The sequence below is a fragment of the Bison bison genome, unplaced genomic scaffold (assembly GCF_000754665.1).
Source record: "Bison bison bison isolate TAMUID 2011002044 unplaced genomic scaffold, Bison_UMD1.0 scf7180017864145, whole genome shotgun sequence".
Classification (NCBI taxonomy): domain Eukaryota; kingdom Metazoa; phylum Chordata; class Mammalia; order Artiodactyla; family Bovidae; genus Bison; species Bison bison.
The window spans coordinates 6,354,919-6,376,775 of NW_011494717.1; the positions used below are offsets into that span (position 1 = coordinate 6,354,919).

General features: G+C 33.6%; 1 protein-coding gene across 1 annotated transcript in view; it reads right to left on the reverse strand.

Annotated features, from left to right (window-relative positions):
* The window catches only part of ATAD2B (ATPase family, AAA domain containing 2B), a 122,095-nt gene that overhangs the window by 85,178 nt on the left and 15,060 nt on the right, over positions 1–21,857 (reverse strand). Inside the window, 7 exon segments of the mRNA XM_010840538.1 lie at positions 6,056–6,131; positions 10,228–10,344; positions 12,638–12,746; positions 14,153–14,255; positions 15,666–15,819; positions 16,176–16,225; positions 21,198–21,349. Of these exon segments, the coding sequence (XP_010838840.1) occupies positions 6,056–6,131; positions 10,228–10,344; positions 12,638–12,746; positions 14,153–14,255; positions 15,666–15,819; positions 16,176–16,225; positions 21,198–21,349 (761 nt within the window).

A 21,857-nucleotide genomic window follows, 5' to 3' on the forward strand; every position in this document is an offset into this window, starting at 1 on the left:
ACATATGCTAAAAAAAATAATACATCAGTTTATAGGAAGATAAGAGTTTGCACTTTTGATTTAAGATACTTATATCTTGTCTGAATTTCTTGTAAAACATACTTTTGAAGAAAAGTTTACAATCATAACTACTATGGAATGAAAGTATCAAAGTAAAATCCTTGAGGAAAAACAATACTCAATAAATCTAATTATTAAAATAATTGATGACACCTCTAAGATACCTAGAAAATATGGTATCATACAAAATGGAATCATTGTAAATTAATTTACTTGAAACTCAGAATGGCCTTCAAGGATGGTGTATACCCTGTGCATATCTATTCAACTCCAATTCCCTCAATAGAAAACTCAGATTTTCCCCAGCTCATTAAGACTTTTAACATGTCTAACATTCCTTCTCCTGATTAATAGGAGTCTTTTCATTTCATCCTGTATCAGATTTTAATGTTTCCCAAGACCTTAGGAAGACTGTTGAAATAGTTACCTACTCAATCTTTGCAATTTTGATTTTACTTTCTCTCTAACTTCTTTCCCTCCTTAAGAAAAAATGCCTGTTTTCAAGTTCATTTACTCTATGTGTGTGTGTTGTGAGCCTAATATACAAAAATATAATACATCAGCTCTAATGAGGTGATCAGAAGCAATAGTGTACATACTGGGCTAAAGAAATGACTCCAGATGATTACTTGAATTCACAAGAACAAACAAAGAGACCCAGAAAAATAAAATAAAAGTTATTATCCAAAAGCTATAAACATATACTTGATTGCCTTTATTCTCTAATCTTTTTAAATAAAACAGAATTATAAAAATAATTCTAATAACAAATTGCTAGGTTTATAAAATGTATCACAATATCACAAAAAGCAGAATGGACCATAAAGGGAAGGGGCCACATCATACACAAAAGAAAGTCAAAATGGATCAAAGACCTAAACATAGAGCTAAATCTATAAAACTCTTAGAAGAAAACACAGGAATAAATCTTCATGATCACAGATTTGGCAATGGATTCTTAGATACGACATCAAAAACATGAACAATAACAACAAAGATAAATTAAACCTCATCAAAATTAAAGTTCTTTTTGCTTCAAAGAACATCATCAAGATAGTAACACAACCCACGAAACAGGATAAAATATTTACAAATCAAATATCTGATAAGGAATTTGAATACAGAATATATAAAGAGCCCTTATAAGTCAGTAAGAAAAAGACAACCCAATTTTTAAATAGGCACAGGACACAAAGACAGTTCTCAAAGGAAAGTATTAAAATGGCCAATAAGCACTTAAAAAGATGCCTCATATCATCAAAAATTATAATGAGATACATTTTATACTCATCAGGATGACCAGAATCAAAAAGTCAGACAATATTAAGCTTTGAAGAGAATATGAAAAACTGGAAACCCTATACACTGATGGAGAGAATGTAAAATGGTATAGTCCACTTTGGAAAACATTCAAGCAGTTCTTAAATGATTAACCATAAAGTTATCACATGGCCCAGTAATTCTACCCCAAGGGATATACTCAAGAGAAATAAAAATGTATGTCCAGGAATTCCTGGCAGGCCAGTGGTTAGGACTCTGAGATTTCACTGCCAAGGATGCAGGCTCAATCCCTCGTCAGGGAACTAAGATCCTACAAGCCATGAAGCATAGTCAAAAACAACCACCAAAAAAACAAAACAAAACAAAAATCCTCTAAGCCTCAATGACAAGATTATTAACAACCACGAATTGTCTAAAATATAAAATATATCTTTCTTAAGCATCAATCTTACAGGGGATTTGCTAGAGGCATTCCCAATAAAGAAGTGGGGTACAATTAATATACAGAAATTAACTGTTTGCATATATACAAACAGCCATCTGAGAAAAAATATAAGAATAAAGGAAAAAAATTGACAAGGACATCTTTTATGTAATATAATATTTATACATTATACATAATTCAGTAATAAATGTGGCAACTGTAATCAATGGAGAAAACACAGATTCACTCAATAAATGAGGTTGGAAAAACTCATTTTCCACCTGGGAAAAAAGCTGGATCCATACTACAAATCTCACACAAGAATAAAATTCAGATGGATCAAAAGTAGAGTAAAATATGAAACATTAAAAATAAACAAAGGTGCTATATGCATAACTGATTCACTCTGCTATACACCTGAAACTAACACAACATTATAATCAACTATACTCCAATAAAAATTTTAAAAAAGAAAACCATCAGTATTCTAAATTAAATAAAATAAAAATAAACAAAGGTGAACTTCCTTAACACTCTGGATTTGGGAAGGCTTTTCTAACTATAATTCAAAATCTAAAAATATTGTAATTGTTGTTCAGTCACTCAGTCACGTCCAATTCTTTGCAGCCCCGTGGACTGTAGCACACCAGGCTCTTCTAAACAGGAGCCCACTAGGTTCCTCTGTCCATGGGATTTCCCAGGCAAGAATACTGGGGTGGATTGCCATTTCCTTCTCCAGGGCATCTTCCTGATCCAGAGATTGAACCTGCATCTTCTGCTTGGCAAGCAGAGTGTTTACCACTGGGTCAACTGGGAAGCCCCTCTAAAAAAAATAGTAGGCTGATAAATTTGATTACATAAAAATAAAAACTTTCTGGTAAAGACAACCAAAAGCAAAGTTAAAACACGAACTAAGAACTGAGAAAAAAGACTGGCAATTTGTGACAAAGGACTACTATACTACATAAAGAAAGAACTACTTGTTGTTCAGTCACTCAGGTGTGTCTGGCTTTTTGCAACCCCATGGACCGCAGCACACCAGGCTTCGCTGTCCTTCACCAACTCCTGGAGCTTGCTCAAACTCATGTCCATTGAGTCAGTGATGCCATCCAACTATTTCATCCTTTGTCATCTCCTTATCCTCCTGCCTTCAATCTTTCCCAGCATCAGGGTCTTTTCTAATTAGTCAGCTCTTCACATCTGGTGGCCAAAGTACTGGAGCTTCAGCTTTAGCATCAGTCCTTCCAATGAATATTCAGGGTTGATATCCTTTAAGATTAACTGGTTTGATCTCCTTGCACTCCAAGGGACTTTCAATCTTCTCCAGCACCACAGTTCAAAAGCATCAATTCTTAGGCATTCAGCCTTCTTCATGGTCCAACTGTCAGACCCATACATGACTACTGGATAAACCATAGCTTTGACTATATGGACCTTTTTCAGCAAAGTAATGTCTCTGCTTTTTAATACGCTGCCTAGGTTTGTCATAGCTTTTCTTCCAAGGAGCAAAGGCTTTGATTTCATGGCTGCAGTCACCATCTGCAGTGATCTTGGAGCCCAGGAAAATAAAGTCTGTCATGGTTCCCATTGTTTCCCCATAGATTTGCCATAAAGCGATGGGACCAGATGCCATGATCATTGTTTTTTTGAATGTTTAGTCTTAAGCCAGCTTTTTCACTCTCCTCTCACCTTCATCAAGAAGCTCTTTAGTTCCTCTTCACTTTCCACCATAAGAGTATTGTCATCTGCATATCTGAGGTTACTGAAAGTGATTCCACCTTTTGCTTCATCCAGCTCAGCATTTCACATGATATATTCTGCATATAAGTTAAATTAGCAGGGTGACAATATACAGCCTTGATGTACTCCTTCCCCAGTTTTGAACCAGTCCATTGTTCCATGTCCAGTTCTAACTATTTCTTCTTGACCTGCATACAGGTTTCTCAGGAGGCAGGTAAGGTGATCTGGTATTCCCATCTCTTAAAGAATTTTCCACAGTTTGTTGTGATCCACACAAAGGCTTTAGGGTAGTCAATGAAGCAGAAGCAGATATTTTTCTGTAATTCTCTTGCTTTTTCGATGATCCAACGGATTCGGCAATTTGATCTCTGGTTCCTCTGCCTTTTCCATATACGGCCTGAATATCTGGAAATTCTCGGTTCATGTACTGCTAAAAGCTTCACTTGGAGAATTTTGAGCATTACTTTGCTAGCGTGTGAGATGAGTGCAATTGTGTGGTAGTTTGAACATTCTTTGGCATTGCCTTTCTTTGGGATTGGAATGAAAATGGACCTTTTCCAGTTCAGTGGCCATGCTAAGTCTTCTAAATTTGCTGGCATATTGAGTACAGCACTTTCACAGCATCATCTTTTAGGATTTGAAGTAGCTCAGCTTGAATTCCACAACCTCCACTAGCTTTGTTCATAATGATGCTTCCTAAGACCCACTTGACTTCACACTCCAGGATACCTGGCTCTAGGTAAGTGATCACACCATCATGGTTATCTGGGTCATTAAGGTCTTTTTTGTATAGTTCTGTATATTCTTGCCACCTCTTCTTAATATCTTCTGTTTCTGTTAGGTCCATAAGGTTTCTGTCCTTTATTGTGTCCATATTTGCATGAAATGTTCCCTTGGTATCTTTAATTTTCTTGAAGAGATCTTTAGTCTTTCCCATTCTCTTGTTTTACTCTATTTCTTTGCATTGTTCACTTAGGAAGGCTTTCTCATGTATCCTTGCTATTCTTTGGAACTCTGCATTCAAATGGATATATCTTTCCTTTTCTCCTTTGCCTTTCGCTTCTCTTCTTTTCTCAGCTATTTGGAAGGCCTCCTCAGACAGCCATTTTGCCTTTTTGCATTTCTTTTTCTTGAGGATGGTTGTGATCACTGCTTCCTGTACAATGTCACAAACCTTCATCCATAGTTCTTTAGGCAGTCTGTCTATCAAATCTAATCCCTTGAATCTATTTGTCACTTCCACTGTATAATCATAAGGGATTTGATTTAGGTCATACCTACTAAAAGTAGATTAAAAGCAAGCAGATTCACATGGTCATATAATTTTATAAATTAGCAATAGTTTAAAAAAAAGAGCAAGAATCTATTATAAAATAGGCATACTTTACAGACATTTCAGGGAAAAAAAAGTAAATGTCTTTTAAAAATACAGGAAAAAATACTCTTGTTAAGAGATTCAAAAATAAACCAAGATTTCCTTTTCAAGTCTCAGACTGGCAAAAATCCAAAAGTTTGAGAATGCGTTTTGCTGGCAGAAATACAGAGAAGTAGGGACTTTCATACATTGCAGGGTGGACCACAAGCTGATTCAACAGCATTGAAGGTCATCAAATTACAATTTCACATTCTCTTTAACTCAGAGATTCCACTTCCATAAGTTTATCCTACAGACATATTTGTACACATGTAAAAGATGATTATGCAAGGGTATGCATTATAAACCATACACTGTAATAGCAAAACAGTGAAAACAACCTGACTCTCAATAAAGAAATAATTTTAAAATTACAGTATATCTATATTAAATACAGTAATGTTATAGAACTATAAATGTGAAATTTTGCTATACTTAAATGAAAAGACAGTGAAAACAAATCCAGTGAAAAAACAAGGTATGAACAATGTGCACAGTATATTTTGGGTAAAAAGAAGGGATAACAATCAATATATGTATTGGTACATATATATATATATACACACACACACACACATATATGTATGAACATATTCTCTAAGGACATACAATCTAATAAAAATGTTTCTATGGGATACTGAGAGGCTACTGAGACTAGAAAACAGCTTTTAATGTTTATTTCATTTTTGAGCCATGGGGAATCGATTACCTTTTCAGAAAACACAGTAGAGAAGACAGTCCTTCAAAATCAAAACGCCTCTTTGTACATCTAATTGAAAGGGCAAAAGGAAACTAAAAGTAGCAAAGACTAACTGAATCAATCCTTCCAATGAATGCAATGTGAGTCTCTAGACTCAACTTACTAAGAGACCAGAAAGCTGTGTAGCTTTAGGGAACATAATTGTTAAAACAATAATCATTTCTGGCAAACTGAATCAGGAAGATAACAGTCACACTTAGGGTAAAAACTATTAGTGACTAATTAAAGAAGATGCTATTTAGTTTTCACTGGCATTATCATTAATGACATTAAAACCTATATCCTCAATGTAATGCATTATACTATGTAGTACTTAAGGAGATATCTAAATGATAGATGGAAATATTTCCTCCTTTCAAAAACTAACAGAATATACCTGATATGACTTCTTCTTGCTGGAGATCTGTGAATATCAAAAAGGGTATTTTCCCTCTTTTTTTGATGAGCTGGTACTTGAAAAAAAAAAAAGACAATACAGAAATAATTAATAATAAATTGATAAACTGATATATTAAAGAAGCAGAAATTACTTCTGTTAATTTTCTGAATAAAAGCTGTCTTCAGGTTCTAAATGCTGTCTAAAGGAAGCACAACAAAAATAAATACTTTGTGGTAAACACTATAAGCTGCAAATAAACATTCAAAAAAAAAATGTTAAACTAAATCTTTGTGACTTTAGGTTAACCAAAGATTTCTTTGACACACCACCAAAAGCCTAATCCATTAAAATGTTTTGATAAACTAAAATTCATCAAAATTACAAATTCTGCTCTTTGAAAGATAGTATTGAGAATTTTTTTCAAGAAGCTACCGAGAAAATATTTGTAAATCACAATGACTGATATCAAGAGTACATAAGGAATTCTCAAATTTTCAGTAATAAAAAAACAAACAATTGAACTGAAAAAATGGGCAAAAGATTTCAATACTTCACCAGAGATAATCTTGGCAAATCAGCACATAAAAATATGCTAAACTTCACTAGTCATTAGCGAAATGTAAACTAAAACTACAATAAATATGTATTAAAATTAATTTTTAAAAATGACCACACCTAATGCCATCAAATTTGGAAAACTCAGCAGTGGCCACAGGACTGGAAAAGGTCAGTTTTCATTCCAATCCCAAAGAAAGGCAATGCCAAAGAATGCTCAAACTACAGCACAATTGCACTCATCTCACACACCAGTAAAGTAATGCTCAAAATTCTCCAAGCCAGGCTTCAGCAATACGTGAACTGTGAACTTTCAGATGTTCAAGCTGGTTTTAGAAAAGGCAGAGGAACCAGAGATCAAATTGCCATCCACTGGATCATCGAAAAACCGAGAGTTCCAGAAAAAACATCTATTTCTGCTTTATTGACTATGCCAAAGCCTTTGACTGTGTGGATCACAATAAACTGTGGAAAATTGTGAAAGAGATGGGAATACCAGACCGCCTGACCTGCCTCTTGAGAAACCTATATGCAGGTCAGGAAGCAGCAGTTAGAAGTGGACCTGGAACAACAGACTGGTTCCAAATAGGAAAAGGAGTATGTCAAGGCTGTATATTGTCACCCTGTTTATTTAACTTCTATGCAGAGTACATCATGAGAAACACTGGGCTGGAAGAAGCACAAGCTGGAATCAAGACTGCCGGGAGAAATCTCAATAACCTCAGATATGCAGATGACACCACCCTTATGGCAGAAAGTGAAGAGGAACTCAAAAGCCTCTTGATGACAGTGAAAGAAGAGAGTGAAAAAGTTGGCTTAAAGCTCAACATTCAGGAAACGAAAATCATGGCATCTGGTCCCATCACTTCATGGCAAATAGATGGGGAAACAGTGGAAACAGTGTCAGACTTTATTTTTCTGGGCTCCAAAATCACTGCAGATGGTGAATACAGCCATGAAATTAAAAGACACTTACTCCTTGGAAGGAAAGTTATGACCAACCTAGACAGCATATTAAAAAGCAGAGACATTACTTTGCCAACAAAGTCCGTCTAGTCAAGGCTATGGTTTTTCCAGTAGTAATGTATGGATGTGAGAGTTGGACTGTGAAGAAAGCTGAGCACCGAAGAATTGATGCTTTTGAACTGTGGTGTTGGAGAAGACTCTTGAGAGTCCCTTGGACTGCATGGAGATCCAACCAGTCCATCCTAAAGGAGATCAGTCCTGGGTGTTCTTTGGAAGGAATGATGCTAAAGCTGAAACTCCAGTACTTTGGCCACCTCATGCAAAGAGTTGACTCATTGGAAAAGACTCTGATGCTGGGAGGGAGTGGGGCAGGAGGAAAAGGGGATGACAGAGGATGAGATGGCTGGATGGCATCACTGACTCAATGGACGTGAGTTTGAATGAACTCCTGGAGTTGGTGATGGACAGGGAGGCCTGGCATGCTGCAATTCATGGGGTCACAAAGAGTCAGACACGACTGAGCGACTGAACAGAACTGAATGTTGACAAGAATAGGAAGCAACTGATACTCATACACTGTTGGTATTAATTGCTCAGTCGTGCCCGTCTCTTTGCGACCCCATGGACTGTAGCCCACCAGGCTCCTTTGTCCATGGGATTCTCCAGGCAAGAATACTGGAGTGGGTTGCCATGCCCTTCTCCAAAAGATATTCACAACCCAGGAATCGAATCTAGGTCTCTCACATTGCAGGCAGATTCTTTACCATATAACTACTGCCAAGGGATTCCATACACTGTTAGTGAGAATGTAAATGGTATAATTACTTTGGAAGAGTTTGGTAATTCTTAGTCAGTTAAACATACACCTAATTAAAAAACCCAGCCTTCTACTTCTAGGTATTTATAAGAAAAATGAAAACGTATGTCCAAACAAAGACTTGCAAACATATGTTCATAACAACTTATGTATTTATAATACCCAGACACCAGAAATGTCAACAATCCAAATGTCATAAACAAATGAATGGGTAAACAAATTGTGATATACCCATCCAATGGAATGCTACTCAGCAATAAAGAGAAAAATACTACTGTCATAGTCAACAACATGGATGAGTCTTACCATTATGTACTGAGTGAAATAAGTCAGACAAAAAAGAGTCTATACTATATATAAAATTTGAGAAAATGTAAATTCATCCATGGTGACAGAAAGCAGGTAAGATAAGTCACTGCCTGAGGGTTGGGAGAAGGAGGCAAAAGAAGGTTGAAATGAAATGAAATGGTCAGTCATGTCCAACTCTTTGCGACCCCACAGACTATACAGTCCATGGAATTCTCCAGGCCAGAATACTGGAGTGGGTAGCTGTTGCCTTCTCCAGGGGATCTTCCCAACACAGGGATCAAACCCAGGTCTCCCGCATTGCAGGCAGATTCTTTGCCAGCTGAGCCACAAGGGTTAGGAGTAGATTATAAGCAGGCAGAATGAAATTTGAAGGTGGAGAGGTTGATGAAAATGCTCATTATCTTGACTGTGGTAACAGTTTCATAAGTAAATCCCTAAGGTATTTCCAACTTGCCAAATTGTGTACATGAAGCATATGGAATGGCAATGGATTACATATAACTCATACCTCAATAAAGCTTTAAAAAAAAAAAAACACTAATAAAATGGCTCACAATCTTTTCTCTGTCCTAACACACCTGTCCTATTATTATCAGGGCTATCTGTGACAGTGATTCCTAACTGAAGCAGAATAATGTCTACATACTTCAGCGAGCTTTTAGTGAGGTAACTTTGATATTTCCAGAGAATCAATCACTGCTTTAGATTATGAGAGTTTGAATAAGATGATCCATTATGCTAAATGAAAGTAGCAAGACACAAAAGGTCACATATAGGTAAATCGATGGAGACAGAAAGTGCATTAGTGATTGCCAAGGGCTGGGGGGACGGAAGTATAGAAGTAATAAAATATTCCAGAATTAGACAGCGGTGATGACTGCACACCCTTGTGAATATACTAAAAACTCATAAATTGTACAGATAAAAAATAAGGAAAGCCTGGCAAAAATGGCAAATTTAATGATATGTGAACTAAATTTCAATATTCTAAAAACTGAAGGAAATCAATCATGATGGAATTTCCCAAGAGCTGGGGAAATAGTCAATAAAACAGAACCTATGGAACTGATTACTTGTCATCAGATTTTAAAGTGTTAGGATAAATTGTTTCCTTCTTAAGACTAAAACAAAACACAAACCTAGCTTACTGGCTAAGTTGCCCTTTTGTGACTTTAGCTTAAATTACTTAACTACTTGGAACACAGAGAGGCTTGCCCTAAAGAACTAATGCAAATGAAAGTACTCAATGAACAACAAAGTAATACAAAAGTATAAGCAGTATTTATTTTTAAATTTAGGGTTATTTAAATAAAATGTGCATACACTATGTAATTCTATATTCCAGTTGTATCCTCCAACATTCAGTCATGTGTGTGAACAGAAGCATACATAAGAAAAGATATACGGAATCTGTAAGAGATTTCATTCTTTTAAATTCAACAACACTAATTTTTTTTTAAGGAACAGAGCAGAATAAGCTACTCAACCACAAAAAGGAAAGAAGTTATTTAGAATCTCTTACCTATTGGAGGTGCTTGGTATCGATCCACTGTTTTTCTTTGTCTCAAATTATATGGCCTATCATTTTCTTCTCCTTCTGCCTCTTCAACCTCTATATCTCCATCTTCCTCTTGAGATTCTAGTTTCCCACACACAAAAAGAAAAAGGAAAAAAAAACTGCTTTAATCTACAAGGATTGGTCTACTCTAAAACTGAATATTTATATTTTATCTTTTTCTATACAGGTGACATTTAAAAGTGTCAACATGGTATGATACAGCATAAATCAATGCAATTAAAAATGAAATTAGATAGATGTAAAAGAAAATGCCTTTCCTACAAATAATATAGTTCTCTGCTAAATATATCAATATGATCACAATTGAGCTCTTGATTCACCTATGACTTTTCAATCTTTTGTATTATCTTTTTGGACATATAAAGCAATAATAGAATATGATTCAAAATTTATTACAGCAAACTCCATTCAATGCCAAATCAATCACTGAATACAGTTATTTAGCATTCACATACTACTTGATAGTTCAAAAAAAATATGCTTAAAAGATAATTACTAATGTCACAAGAGTAATTTTTGTTGGCAGTGTAATGGTTACTAGGCCCACTGATAACAGGTAAACACAGATTAGTTACATTTTTGGTAGAAAAATTCAGGCAGAGATTGGGAGAGAGTATGAAAGCAGATTTCTAGGGTACTGGTAATAGTTTATTTCTTGATCAGTTTATAATTTACCTGGCTATACACTTTAAAAATAAATTATAATGTACATAAATCCTTTATTTTTAAAAAGTGATTTTGCTATAGCTATGATGTGACATCTATTTACAGTTTAAAAGTCTGGTGAAACACTACTATATTTAAAATGGATAACCAAAAAGGACTTATTGTATAGCACATGGAACTCTGCTCAACATTATGTGGCGGCCTGGATGGGAGGGGAGTTTGGAGGAGAATGGATACATGTATATGTATGGCTGAGTTCCTTTGCTATCCACATAAAACTATCACAACGTTGTTAAATAGCTATACTTCAATAAAAAATTAAAAGTTAAAAAGAAAAGAGAGTTTGATGAAAATGTTTAAGCTTATGGTCCTCAAATGCAATGTACTTTATGATTAACTTTTTAACCACAGGAATTTTCAATATAACACAATCATATTAAAGCACTGGAAAAAATACTAAACTATCAGTGATGCTCAGTGAAACAGGAGACTAAAAATGCAAAGGACTTTACATTTTACTCATGAGAAAATTAGCAAATGCAATATTACTTAAGTAAATAACACTTTAAATTACTTGCGCCCAAATAAGTTTCCTTAAAACTTCAAAAAATTACCTTTTGGAAAAAAAAAAAAAAAACTGCATTATTTATTATGAGAAAAAATTCTAAACATGGCAAGTCCTCAGGGAAATCTACAAAGATGTTCAGTTAATAATAAGGCAAAAATCACATTATAAATCTGTCTCACCTATACTGATTTTCTCCAAAGGAAGCAATATAGAGGTTCTAGCTGTAACAACAATAATATTTGCTCAATAAAATACCTTCATTAAAAATATCAACTCTTCAAAACTTACTAATAATATATTAATTACAGAATTTGAGAAATAAACCCATTCTTATCCAGCTAAGCTACATGAATAGTAGGAACTAATAAGATTTCCCAGTGAAAAACAACTATACTGCATTTAAAATACACCAAATCTTCTAAAAATCCATTTTAATAAAGAAAGTTAACATGTACAGAATTAAACCCTATAAATGTAAATCCTATAGATCTTACTAGTCATCAATTTATAATCCTCAGACAAATGTGCTTTCATCTACTCCCAAATCCAGCCTGACAAATTCAGTCAGGATTCCTCAAATCAGAACTCAGATAGATAGGCCTCAGAAAAAAGCAGTACCACTCCCTCCAGTAGTATTAGCAATCTTTCTTTCTCTTAACTTCACCATCCTGTGTCCATAACTAAATTTGAGATCCAAATAATCATAGATTTAGGTGGCTATGGACAGAGATTTCCAGTTAAAAAGTACCTAAATACAAAAGAGGTCTTGCCTACTAACAAGCAGATCAGCCCATGGCAAATGTTGCATCAGATTAGGTCATTTAAGGACTACCCAACAGCTTACTAACAAGATATATCAATATTACACAACAATGCATAGCGTACAGCAAAGGCATTTTTCCAAATGAAGGAATTAAATACTCAGAAATGTCAATGGAACAAAAATTATTCCGAATTATATAATATAGACCTCTAAAGTCAAAAATCACCCATCCAGCAATATACTATATATATATATACACACACACACACACACACATATATATATAGTTTGTATATGTTTTTCTTTCCTCCCACCTGAACTTTGTAGCATTTATTTCATAAAGGTGCTTTACAAACCTTCTTCTTCACCCTCAGTAGAGACTTCATGATGATTTTGTATACCATAACTATTTCTTCTCAGTGACTTTCTTCGCCTTTTCACTCTTGAATACATATCCATGTTTTCCTTTTAAAGAGAGAAATCTGTCAAATATTAACATGAAATTTATTCCCAGCCATCAGTATCACTAGCCCAATGGGACATGCCCACTTGATAAAATTTACTGAGGATCTATTTGCAAGGCACAGATCAATGAAAATGGACCTTACTGAATTTAATAAATGTATGAAACAAGAAGAAAAATAAAACTCATAAGATACTTGAAAATTGGGCAGGGAGAGGGGAAATGTGCCTAGGGGAGTGGGGGAGGAAGCACTTGAAATGATCCTTGAAACAAAGATAGAACTGCATTAAGTCCTCAACCAGAAGTATTAACAAGAGTAAAAGATAGGAAAGTAAGAATGATGTGTTTGTATTTGGACAATGATGTGTGAGAAGATAAAGTTTGAAACCACATTATGCCAGTTGAGGTGATTTGGGGTTTTTTTCATTTATTTATTTTTAATTGGAGAATAATCGCTTTACAATGTTGTACTGGTTTCTGCCATACATCAACATGAATCAGCCATAGGTATACATATATCCCCTTCCTCCTGAGCCTTCCTCCTACTCCGTCCCACCCCTCTAGGTCGTCACAGAGCGCTGGGTTTGAGGTCCCTGTGTCATATAGCAAATTCCCACTGGCTATCTAAGGTGATTTTAATTAATTCAGCACACATTAAAAAACCATTAAAGGGACTTCCCTGGTGGTTCAGTGGTTAAGACTCCATACTCCTAATGCAAGGGATATAGCTTCGATCCCTGGTTGGGGAACTAAGATCTCACATGCCACACAGTGCAGCGAAAAAAAAAAAAAAAAAACCTTAATAGTTAACAACAGAATCAGAGTTGTACTTTAAGATGTTGTTGTTTAGTCACTAAGCTGCATCCAACTCTTTAGCCACCGCATGGACTGTAGCCCACCAGGCTCCTCTGTCCATGGGATTTCTCAATCAAGAATCTGGAGTAGGTTGCCATTTCCTTCTCCAGGAGATCTCTCTGGCAAAAGGGTATAGGGTCTTTTGAGGGAGCTTGTGGCAAGCAAGGTATGGATAAAAGAAAAAAGAAAACAATAAAATCTCAGATTAAATTGGAAACGAAAAAGGAACAATTCTGTTAATTCAAGAAAATCCAAATGCTGCTCTCTTTGAATTCCTCAATCAAAATAAAAACTACTTGCAACGGTTGTTGTTGTTGCTGTTGTTGTTGTGTTAGCCGCTCAGTCATGTCCGACTCTTTGCAACCCCATGAACTGTAGCCCACCAGGCTCCTCTGTCCATGGGATTTCCCAGGCAAGAATACTGGAGTGGGTTACCATTTCCTCCTCCAGGGGATCTTCCTGACCCAGATATCAAACCTCGGTCTCCCATATTGCAGGCAGATTCTTTACCCTTTGAGCCACCAGGGACAGTTGTTAAGATTAACATACTCACAAATTCTGTATCTGTCCACATTCGAAGCCGTTCTACTTCTCCTGATCGACGATTCCGTCTAATGTTTATGTTGTCCATTTCCTGTAGTACAGCTTCAGCAGTACTACAATTACATAATAAAACTAGGGTTTAGACAATTGCAGGATCAAACTGTATATCATACAGGTAAAAGAGCTCACCATCAAAGAATAATTAAGCCATCTAATTTCTAACTGTACCTAATATCCCAGTTAATATCTTCTTCTGAACTAGCATCCATTAGAAGATACTGCCTCAAAAACAGAAGGAAACAGGGAATGCCCTGGCAGTCCAGTGGTTAGGACTCAGTGATTTCACTGCTGGGGTCTGGGTTCAAACCCTGGTCAGGGAACTAAGATCCCACAAGCCATGCAGCATGGCCAAAAAAGAAAAGAAAGACAGAAACAGAACATCTTCTGTCATGATATATTAAAATAAAACTTACAAATAGAAGACCTTTGTTTACTCAGCTTCAAATATTTAAATTCATAATACTACTACAAATAACTGACTATCAGATCCATGGTACAAAAAAAAAAAAACTAATTCAAATCTTTTTATTTGAAGATGGTGTTAAAAATTGTATAGAATAAAGAATTTGTAAAAAGTTTAAAGCCAGCATAAGGTTAACTGAACTGATACTTTTTTTTTTTAATTTACTTATTTTTAATTGAAGGATAATTGCTTTACAATATTGTGCTGGTTTCTGCCATACATCAACATAAATCAGCCATAGGTGTACCTATGTCCCCTTCCTCTTAAACCTCTCCCACCTCCCACTCCAAGGGCAGATATATTTAGAAATTAGAGGAAACTGACATCCACAAAATACATACTGACATTGACATTTTAAACACACACGGCACTTACTATGTGTTCAGATACTGATCTAGGTACTTAACAAATAATAACTAATACTCAAATTTGACGCTACCACAATAAAATATAATTTCCTCTCCTTTCAAATAGGAATTACAGTCATCTCCCTTCTCCAGGCTATTACAAGGATTAAGTAGGAATGATTATTATTTGAGAAGAATACAGTTTCATTGCACGTAGATGCTGAGGGAGGAGTCAGCTAGGCTATATCCAACATGTGCAGTCTCAAAAGACTTTCAATTCAGAATCTTGACTAAGTAAAACTATACCTATTATATATCAGTAATGGAACTTAATGTTTCTTGAAAACTGTCAAAACATAAATGTTAAAAGAGCAAATATTAAAGGACTATACTAGTGAAGTTAAAATAAAATTATTTTTTGTATTATCTAAGTATGCACAAGAGCTTAAAAAGTATGAGGGAAAAAAATATGCTATCACATAAATTGCATTAAATCTAGTAAAGTGACTAGAGCTAACCAAGGTTAATTCAAATTAAGTTTTTAAATAATTGTACTGATTGCTAAGTCAGTGCCTAAGTTACTTTTTAAAACACAACTGGCTTAAAAAAAAAAAACAATTACATGAAACTGCTTACTGCAAAAACATTCATACCTATTTACCAGTTGATCAAATAACAAACTCTGGTTCACACTTTCAAATCTGTTTTTCCTGGAACGACAGCTTTTTCTGACTTCCATGTCACCATTTATACAAGAAAGTTCCCCATCTCCTTTCTTTTCCCCTCGATGGGGATGGCTTCGAAGGGCTACAAGAAGAGAGAAATTTCCATTTCAAAGTACAGAGTATAAAAAGAAAGAAAAAAATAAAAAATTACTTTAAAAAGACTATAAGGAGCTTACTATAACCTCTTAAATGGCTTTAATATCCAATAATGTAAAATTTCTAAAACTGTTTACAATCTGCCATGATAACTTAAATTATTTCAATTGTACTAATTTCTCAATGTTTAACAATTATATACATATTTACCATGACTGTAATCCAGTCACTTCCAACTGTATGCTGAGCATACTAGTAAATTACTCTATTTTACCCCACTTTAGAACTCTAACAACATTATAAGTATTTCAATACTAACCAGTTTCATAACAGAATACTCACATAAGCTACTATGTCCGTTTGGTAATGTAGCACCAGGCTGAGAAGTTAACCTAGAACACAATTATATTTAATATGCAAACACATCAACATTCATTTAAAGAAACAAAAATGCAATACTGGTGGAATCACGTTAATCTTTAAATGTCACTAATGCAATATTACTTTTTTAAAAGGAAAGAAAACATTTTTTTACCTTAAGATTGATAATATACAAATTAATAAAATACATTAGTGAAAAGTCATTTCATTACTTCAAGAAAAGCTTTAATAACAAGTTATAAACTGAACTCACTCTGTCTTCAACTCTATAAATTAAAATCCAATGGAAAGGCTTAAGCTCTGTATGTACCGTAAAGTTAACTAATGCCATAAATAGCAATGGTCACAGATCTTTACTACTTGTTTCCATTGACAACCTAAGATTCAAACAAAGTTATTCAAGCAATAAATTGTAAGAAGAAAAAAGTACTTGAATACCAACAACGTTTAATAATTTCTTCAAAGTATTATATTACACATTCTAAACTAATACATGAAAACTTAGTTAATCTCTCAAAAGTCATTGTACCACTCTCCCTTTTGGTGGAGGGACAGAAATGTTCAGTCACTAGAAAGATACTTAAAGTGTCATCAAAATATGAAAATTTATGGAAGAAAGTTGCAGTATACCTTACTATAATTAAAATTCAAAAACAAAAACTAAAAATTGTTACATAATAAAAGAGCTGTCAACATAAACTTATTTTTTTAAATACCCAACAATTATTATTTCCAAATATTAAAAAGGGGAGAGAGACGACATTCAAAAAATAGTATATATGACTTTCTTCTGCTTATCTATGTGGTTTGCACAACATTTTTTAACTAAAATATTCTAACATTTTTGGTTACTCTAGCATGCTTTATGTTAATTATACATATTAAATGTCATAAATATTAATTATAAATGTCCCTGTCTAGTAAAAGTCACAGACGGAATGACCACGTGATATAAACAAAAACTATTACGTACCTTCCGACTATCAAGAACACAAAAACAAAAAAGTCCATCCCTCCTTTCCCCAGGAAAACAACACAACCATCTTGTTCTAAAATACTACTTCTTGGAAAGTATTTCATTTTTAGAATCTTTATTATACAATTCTCCTGGTATATGAGCTTGACTATAAAGTAGTAAAATTGATGTTATTAGGTTATTCCTTAACACATTATACATGTGGAATTTCCTAGAATCATTCTTAAAATCCACTTAAAACCACATAGAAAAAGCATAAATACATTTTGGCTTTGGACCCAACATAATATTAACTCAGGGACATCAGTTAATTCACAATTCTTGGCTTCAAATGAATTTTAGCTGTATGTAAGACCAAATGGTTGGAATTTCACATAAATTATTCAAAAGAAAAGATGCTAACCCTAAAATCATTCTACATAAGAAATCTAAAACTCCGTTGAAAAAATAACATCACTAGGATGAAAGCACAGTAACAATTTTTGTTCCTCTAAAGAAGACAGTGCTTACTTGCTTTTATTTCATTGCTAATGAAAGATCTGATTTAAGGTGGGCGAAAAAAGAAAACTTCTTCAATCAATCCCATTAACTTACAATCATAGCTTATTGTCATCACTGTACCATTATCATTTCTCTTTATAAAAAGGAGAAAGAAAAAAAAAGGAGATAGAATATGAAATACTCGGGTGTAAAAAGATAATATTGGTATTTCAAGGGTTGGTCTGCCTATACAATTATATAGGTGCTTAAAAAGTCTCTTGAATCAATGTTCCCCAAAATTAATCACTTAAAATGTAACCATGCATTGGAGAAGGAAATGGCAACCCACTCCAGTGTTCTTGTCTGGGAAATCCCATGGACAGAGGAACCGGGCAGGCTACAGTCCTTGGGATCACAAAGAGTCAGACATGACTTAGTAACTAAACATTGTGTCAAAATGATATCCTTGTGAACCAAGGAATTTAAGACATACCTAGTATTTACAAATCTTTAAATGAATTGCTTATTTAATAAAATTATGAGTAGATTTATGCTTAATATCATTTCAAAAGGATTGAATTATTTTACCCTGAGAAATCATTGATGATTTAATCTGAAAACCCTTGTGCATTGATTATATCTACTTATATATTCAAAGCAGTCATTTCTCTTCAATAATTTTATAATATCTCTTGAGTGAGATAAAAAATTAAAAAATAAAAGTTTTCAGCAATCCCCCCCCCCAAAAAAATGTAACCATGCAGGTTCATTGATTAAATGAATCCTCTAATAAATCCTTTATGATTATGAAGTCCCCTTTGTTTATTTTTAAAATGGGGAATAAGTGGGGGATATTTTCCTTTATATCTGTACCCTAAATTTTTTAAATGGAGACACTATCACTGCATTCAGTAATTATTACATTAAAAGTTTCTACATCTTTAATTATGTGGAACAAGCTACCAGTTCAATACCAGACTCAAAAATCATTACTTATTCACCCACATAAACCCAAGGCATTCAATGATTTATGAGAATTTTAAACCTCAATTCAGCAAAAGCATTCATTTGGAAAAACTTTAACCACTACCTGCCTTCAATTCTAATAAGCCTCAGCAGTGGTGATTACACTTCTGCCTAACCTCACTACTCCCTAATCATCTGACCACAAAACAAAATTTTCACACATATTATACTTTAGTGCACAGTTAGGCTTATCAAAGATTTAATTTCGTGTGTTTCTCAGAGTGTGTCTATTATTCCACAGACATCAAATGTATGCCATGAGAATTCTCCATGTTGACTCTCCCAACCACCTACTCCCCAACACACAGCCTCCAAATTAGATAAATATCCAGTGGCTAAATAAATGTCAACTGACAAAAGTCAATGAAATGGGATTCTGAACTCAAAATATTTGTAAGCTGCAACAGCTATCTAGGTTAGCAAGTATATTTATGAATTTCTACATATAAGCTAAAGAAGAAAAGATGTAATACAGTAGTAAAGATTTTTACCAAGAAAATCTTCATTTTACAAAAATATTATCAATCACTGTAACTATATTGATAAACTTGGGACTTTAAATATATAAACCCAGATTCCTCCCCCCCAAAAAACTTATAATCTATCTCAAATCATTTATGAAGATATCAAAGTTCTAGTTCCATTTTAATCTCTATTTTCATCCAATCTCTAAAAGTTATTCCTAAATGTTATTTTACCAATCAACAGTAGTTTCTTTAAAGAATTTAATGGTTGTTAAAGTCCTTTAAGATTCATCATTTTTCATAGCTAATACTAATTTTTATCTTTATTCAATTTTCCTCCAAATGAACTGCATTTTAAAAAATCATTTTCCTGAAAGAACTTCAGTCATTTTACCTTAGATGTGCTTAGGACTTTAGATTACCAAAATAAAGGAATTAGGATTCTCAGGTTCATGACATAAAAACTAATATAAGCACTCATATAAATCCTGATTTTTGTATTTATATTATCTCAAAATCTAAAATATTTTTAACTACAAGTTTCCCAGAAATTCAATTCTGTTGAATCTGACAGACCAAATGGCATTTTCTTTTCAGGTCATCTGAAATACTAAAAGACTCTAGCAGTGTCTTTTCACATTCACATAACCCAAAAACTTTTAAAATTATGTGAATTGCTAAACATTATTCTCCTGTCAAAACAGAAGCAGTAAATTCTATTAGCATTCATTATTTCTTAAGTTTCTTATTCAAAATGTACTTAAAGTTTTTTTAAAGGATAAGGTATCTAAATGGAAGCAAAACTCTTTTTTTACATGAAAGACATGATTAAGATTAATTTATACAGATCTCTGAGTGGATAAGGTGTGAAAAATCTATTGTACTAGAGAGGCTCATACTTGAGTTACACTGTTAAAATTATCTTACAATTAAAAGCCAAACTTTTAACAGTAAAAGAATACTTTTTAGAAACATTTGTTAGAAAAAGAAGCCTGATTTACTCATCTAATAAACACAGGATACAGATTACATCCTATAAATCAAGTGTATAAGTATAATTAAAGGAAAGTACTTATTTTAAGTGACATCATTATAGTGATCTGGATCTGTTTCATCTCACAGATGAATGAGTATGGGAAAGGTGGGAAAGTTAAAAAAAAAAAATCAATAGATGATTCACATAGTTTTCAACTTAGCTCTCAGACAATGCAAAATTAAAACTTTTAAATAAAATGGTACATATTAAATTAGGCACAGACTCTTTAGAGACTAGTAAATGTATAATGCCTATCAAAATCTATATAACTCCAAAGACTTTTTTCATTAAAGACTAATAGCAGTGTCCAGAATTTACCTACAGACATAAAATAAAAATACTGTCAAAAAGGAATTTCCTTTTACTTTTGTTTGCAATTGGCATATCATCAGCACTTTTACATCAAAGACTTTGGAAAAAAGAGAAGCTAAGGATTCTAAGCTGAAAATTTAAATCTCTTCTGAGTGTGTATACAGCTATCCTATCTACATTAAATTAGTACCACTTACTTTGGTGAGTAAAATTATGTTCATAATACATATCAAAACAGACACAGAGAAAATTTAAGTTGAAAACAATCAGATACATGAAAAGATTTATTAGAAATTAATTTAGATTTTATTACATTTTAGCATACCAATTCAAGTGGAATATTTAATAATTTTAGGCAGAAGAGATTTTATTTTATTTTTAAATAAAAAATATACTTCTAACCATTGTTTTTATTTAAATTTTCAGAAGTATAAACATGTATGCACATTCAAGACCTATCACAATTCTTAATGTTTTAAGTAATAATAGTTTCCATTACATACTAAATGTATTTTTGGTATATTTAGAGAAAATAAAATTACATACAAAAATTATAAAATAAGCTTAATACAATTTATAAGTATTCCTAGACAGGTGGTTTTACAATTTAAGAAAATTAGCATTAATATCAGCCCTGAATCCCATCAAAAAAATTATGAAAAAACAATGGGTGAGTTCTCCCTTCTCACCTGGCCTGTCCACTTGATATATTCCATTCTTCTCGCTGACCAGTAGTTCGTGATTTTGATTTGTCTTTGCAAACAGAGTCAGGTTGTTTCAAAGTGCGTTTGGCTGGAGGAGACACATGGCTATCACTTAAACTACCATCAGCTTCAGCTTTCTGAAAGAAAAAGTTTAAAATGCATTTCTTATTAAAATTCATAGAATTCTTAAATTCCTGGATAGTGTTTATTCAACCAAAAACTATCTACTGAAGGAATCCCTCTACAAGTGTAGCAAAATGTAATCATCTGTAAATACAAAAACAAAAAAGTTAGATAAATTTATGCTCCAAAAAGTACATTTAGTTTTTATTTTAAAATAATTTCAAGACTACAGAAAATATGTGTAGATATTATCTAAATACTCCAGTGTGTAACTTACAAGAAAATTCTGCTACATTAGCATCATTCAATCCTCCCAATTAGGAAATCATCATTGATGTAACATAAAGCTAATTTGCAGATACATTCAAATGTTATCAAATGTCCCAACATGATCTCTCTTTCCTTTCTGATTCAGAATTATATCCAGGAACATATACTGTATGTAGTTATCAGACCTCCTCTGCCTCCTATCTGGAACAGTCCCCTCAGTTCCTCATTTTCATGCCCTTGACTATAAAGAAT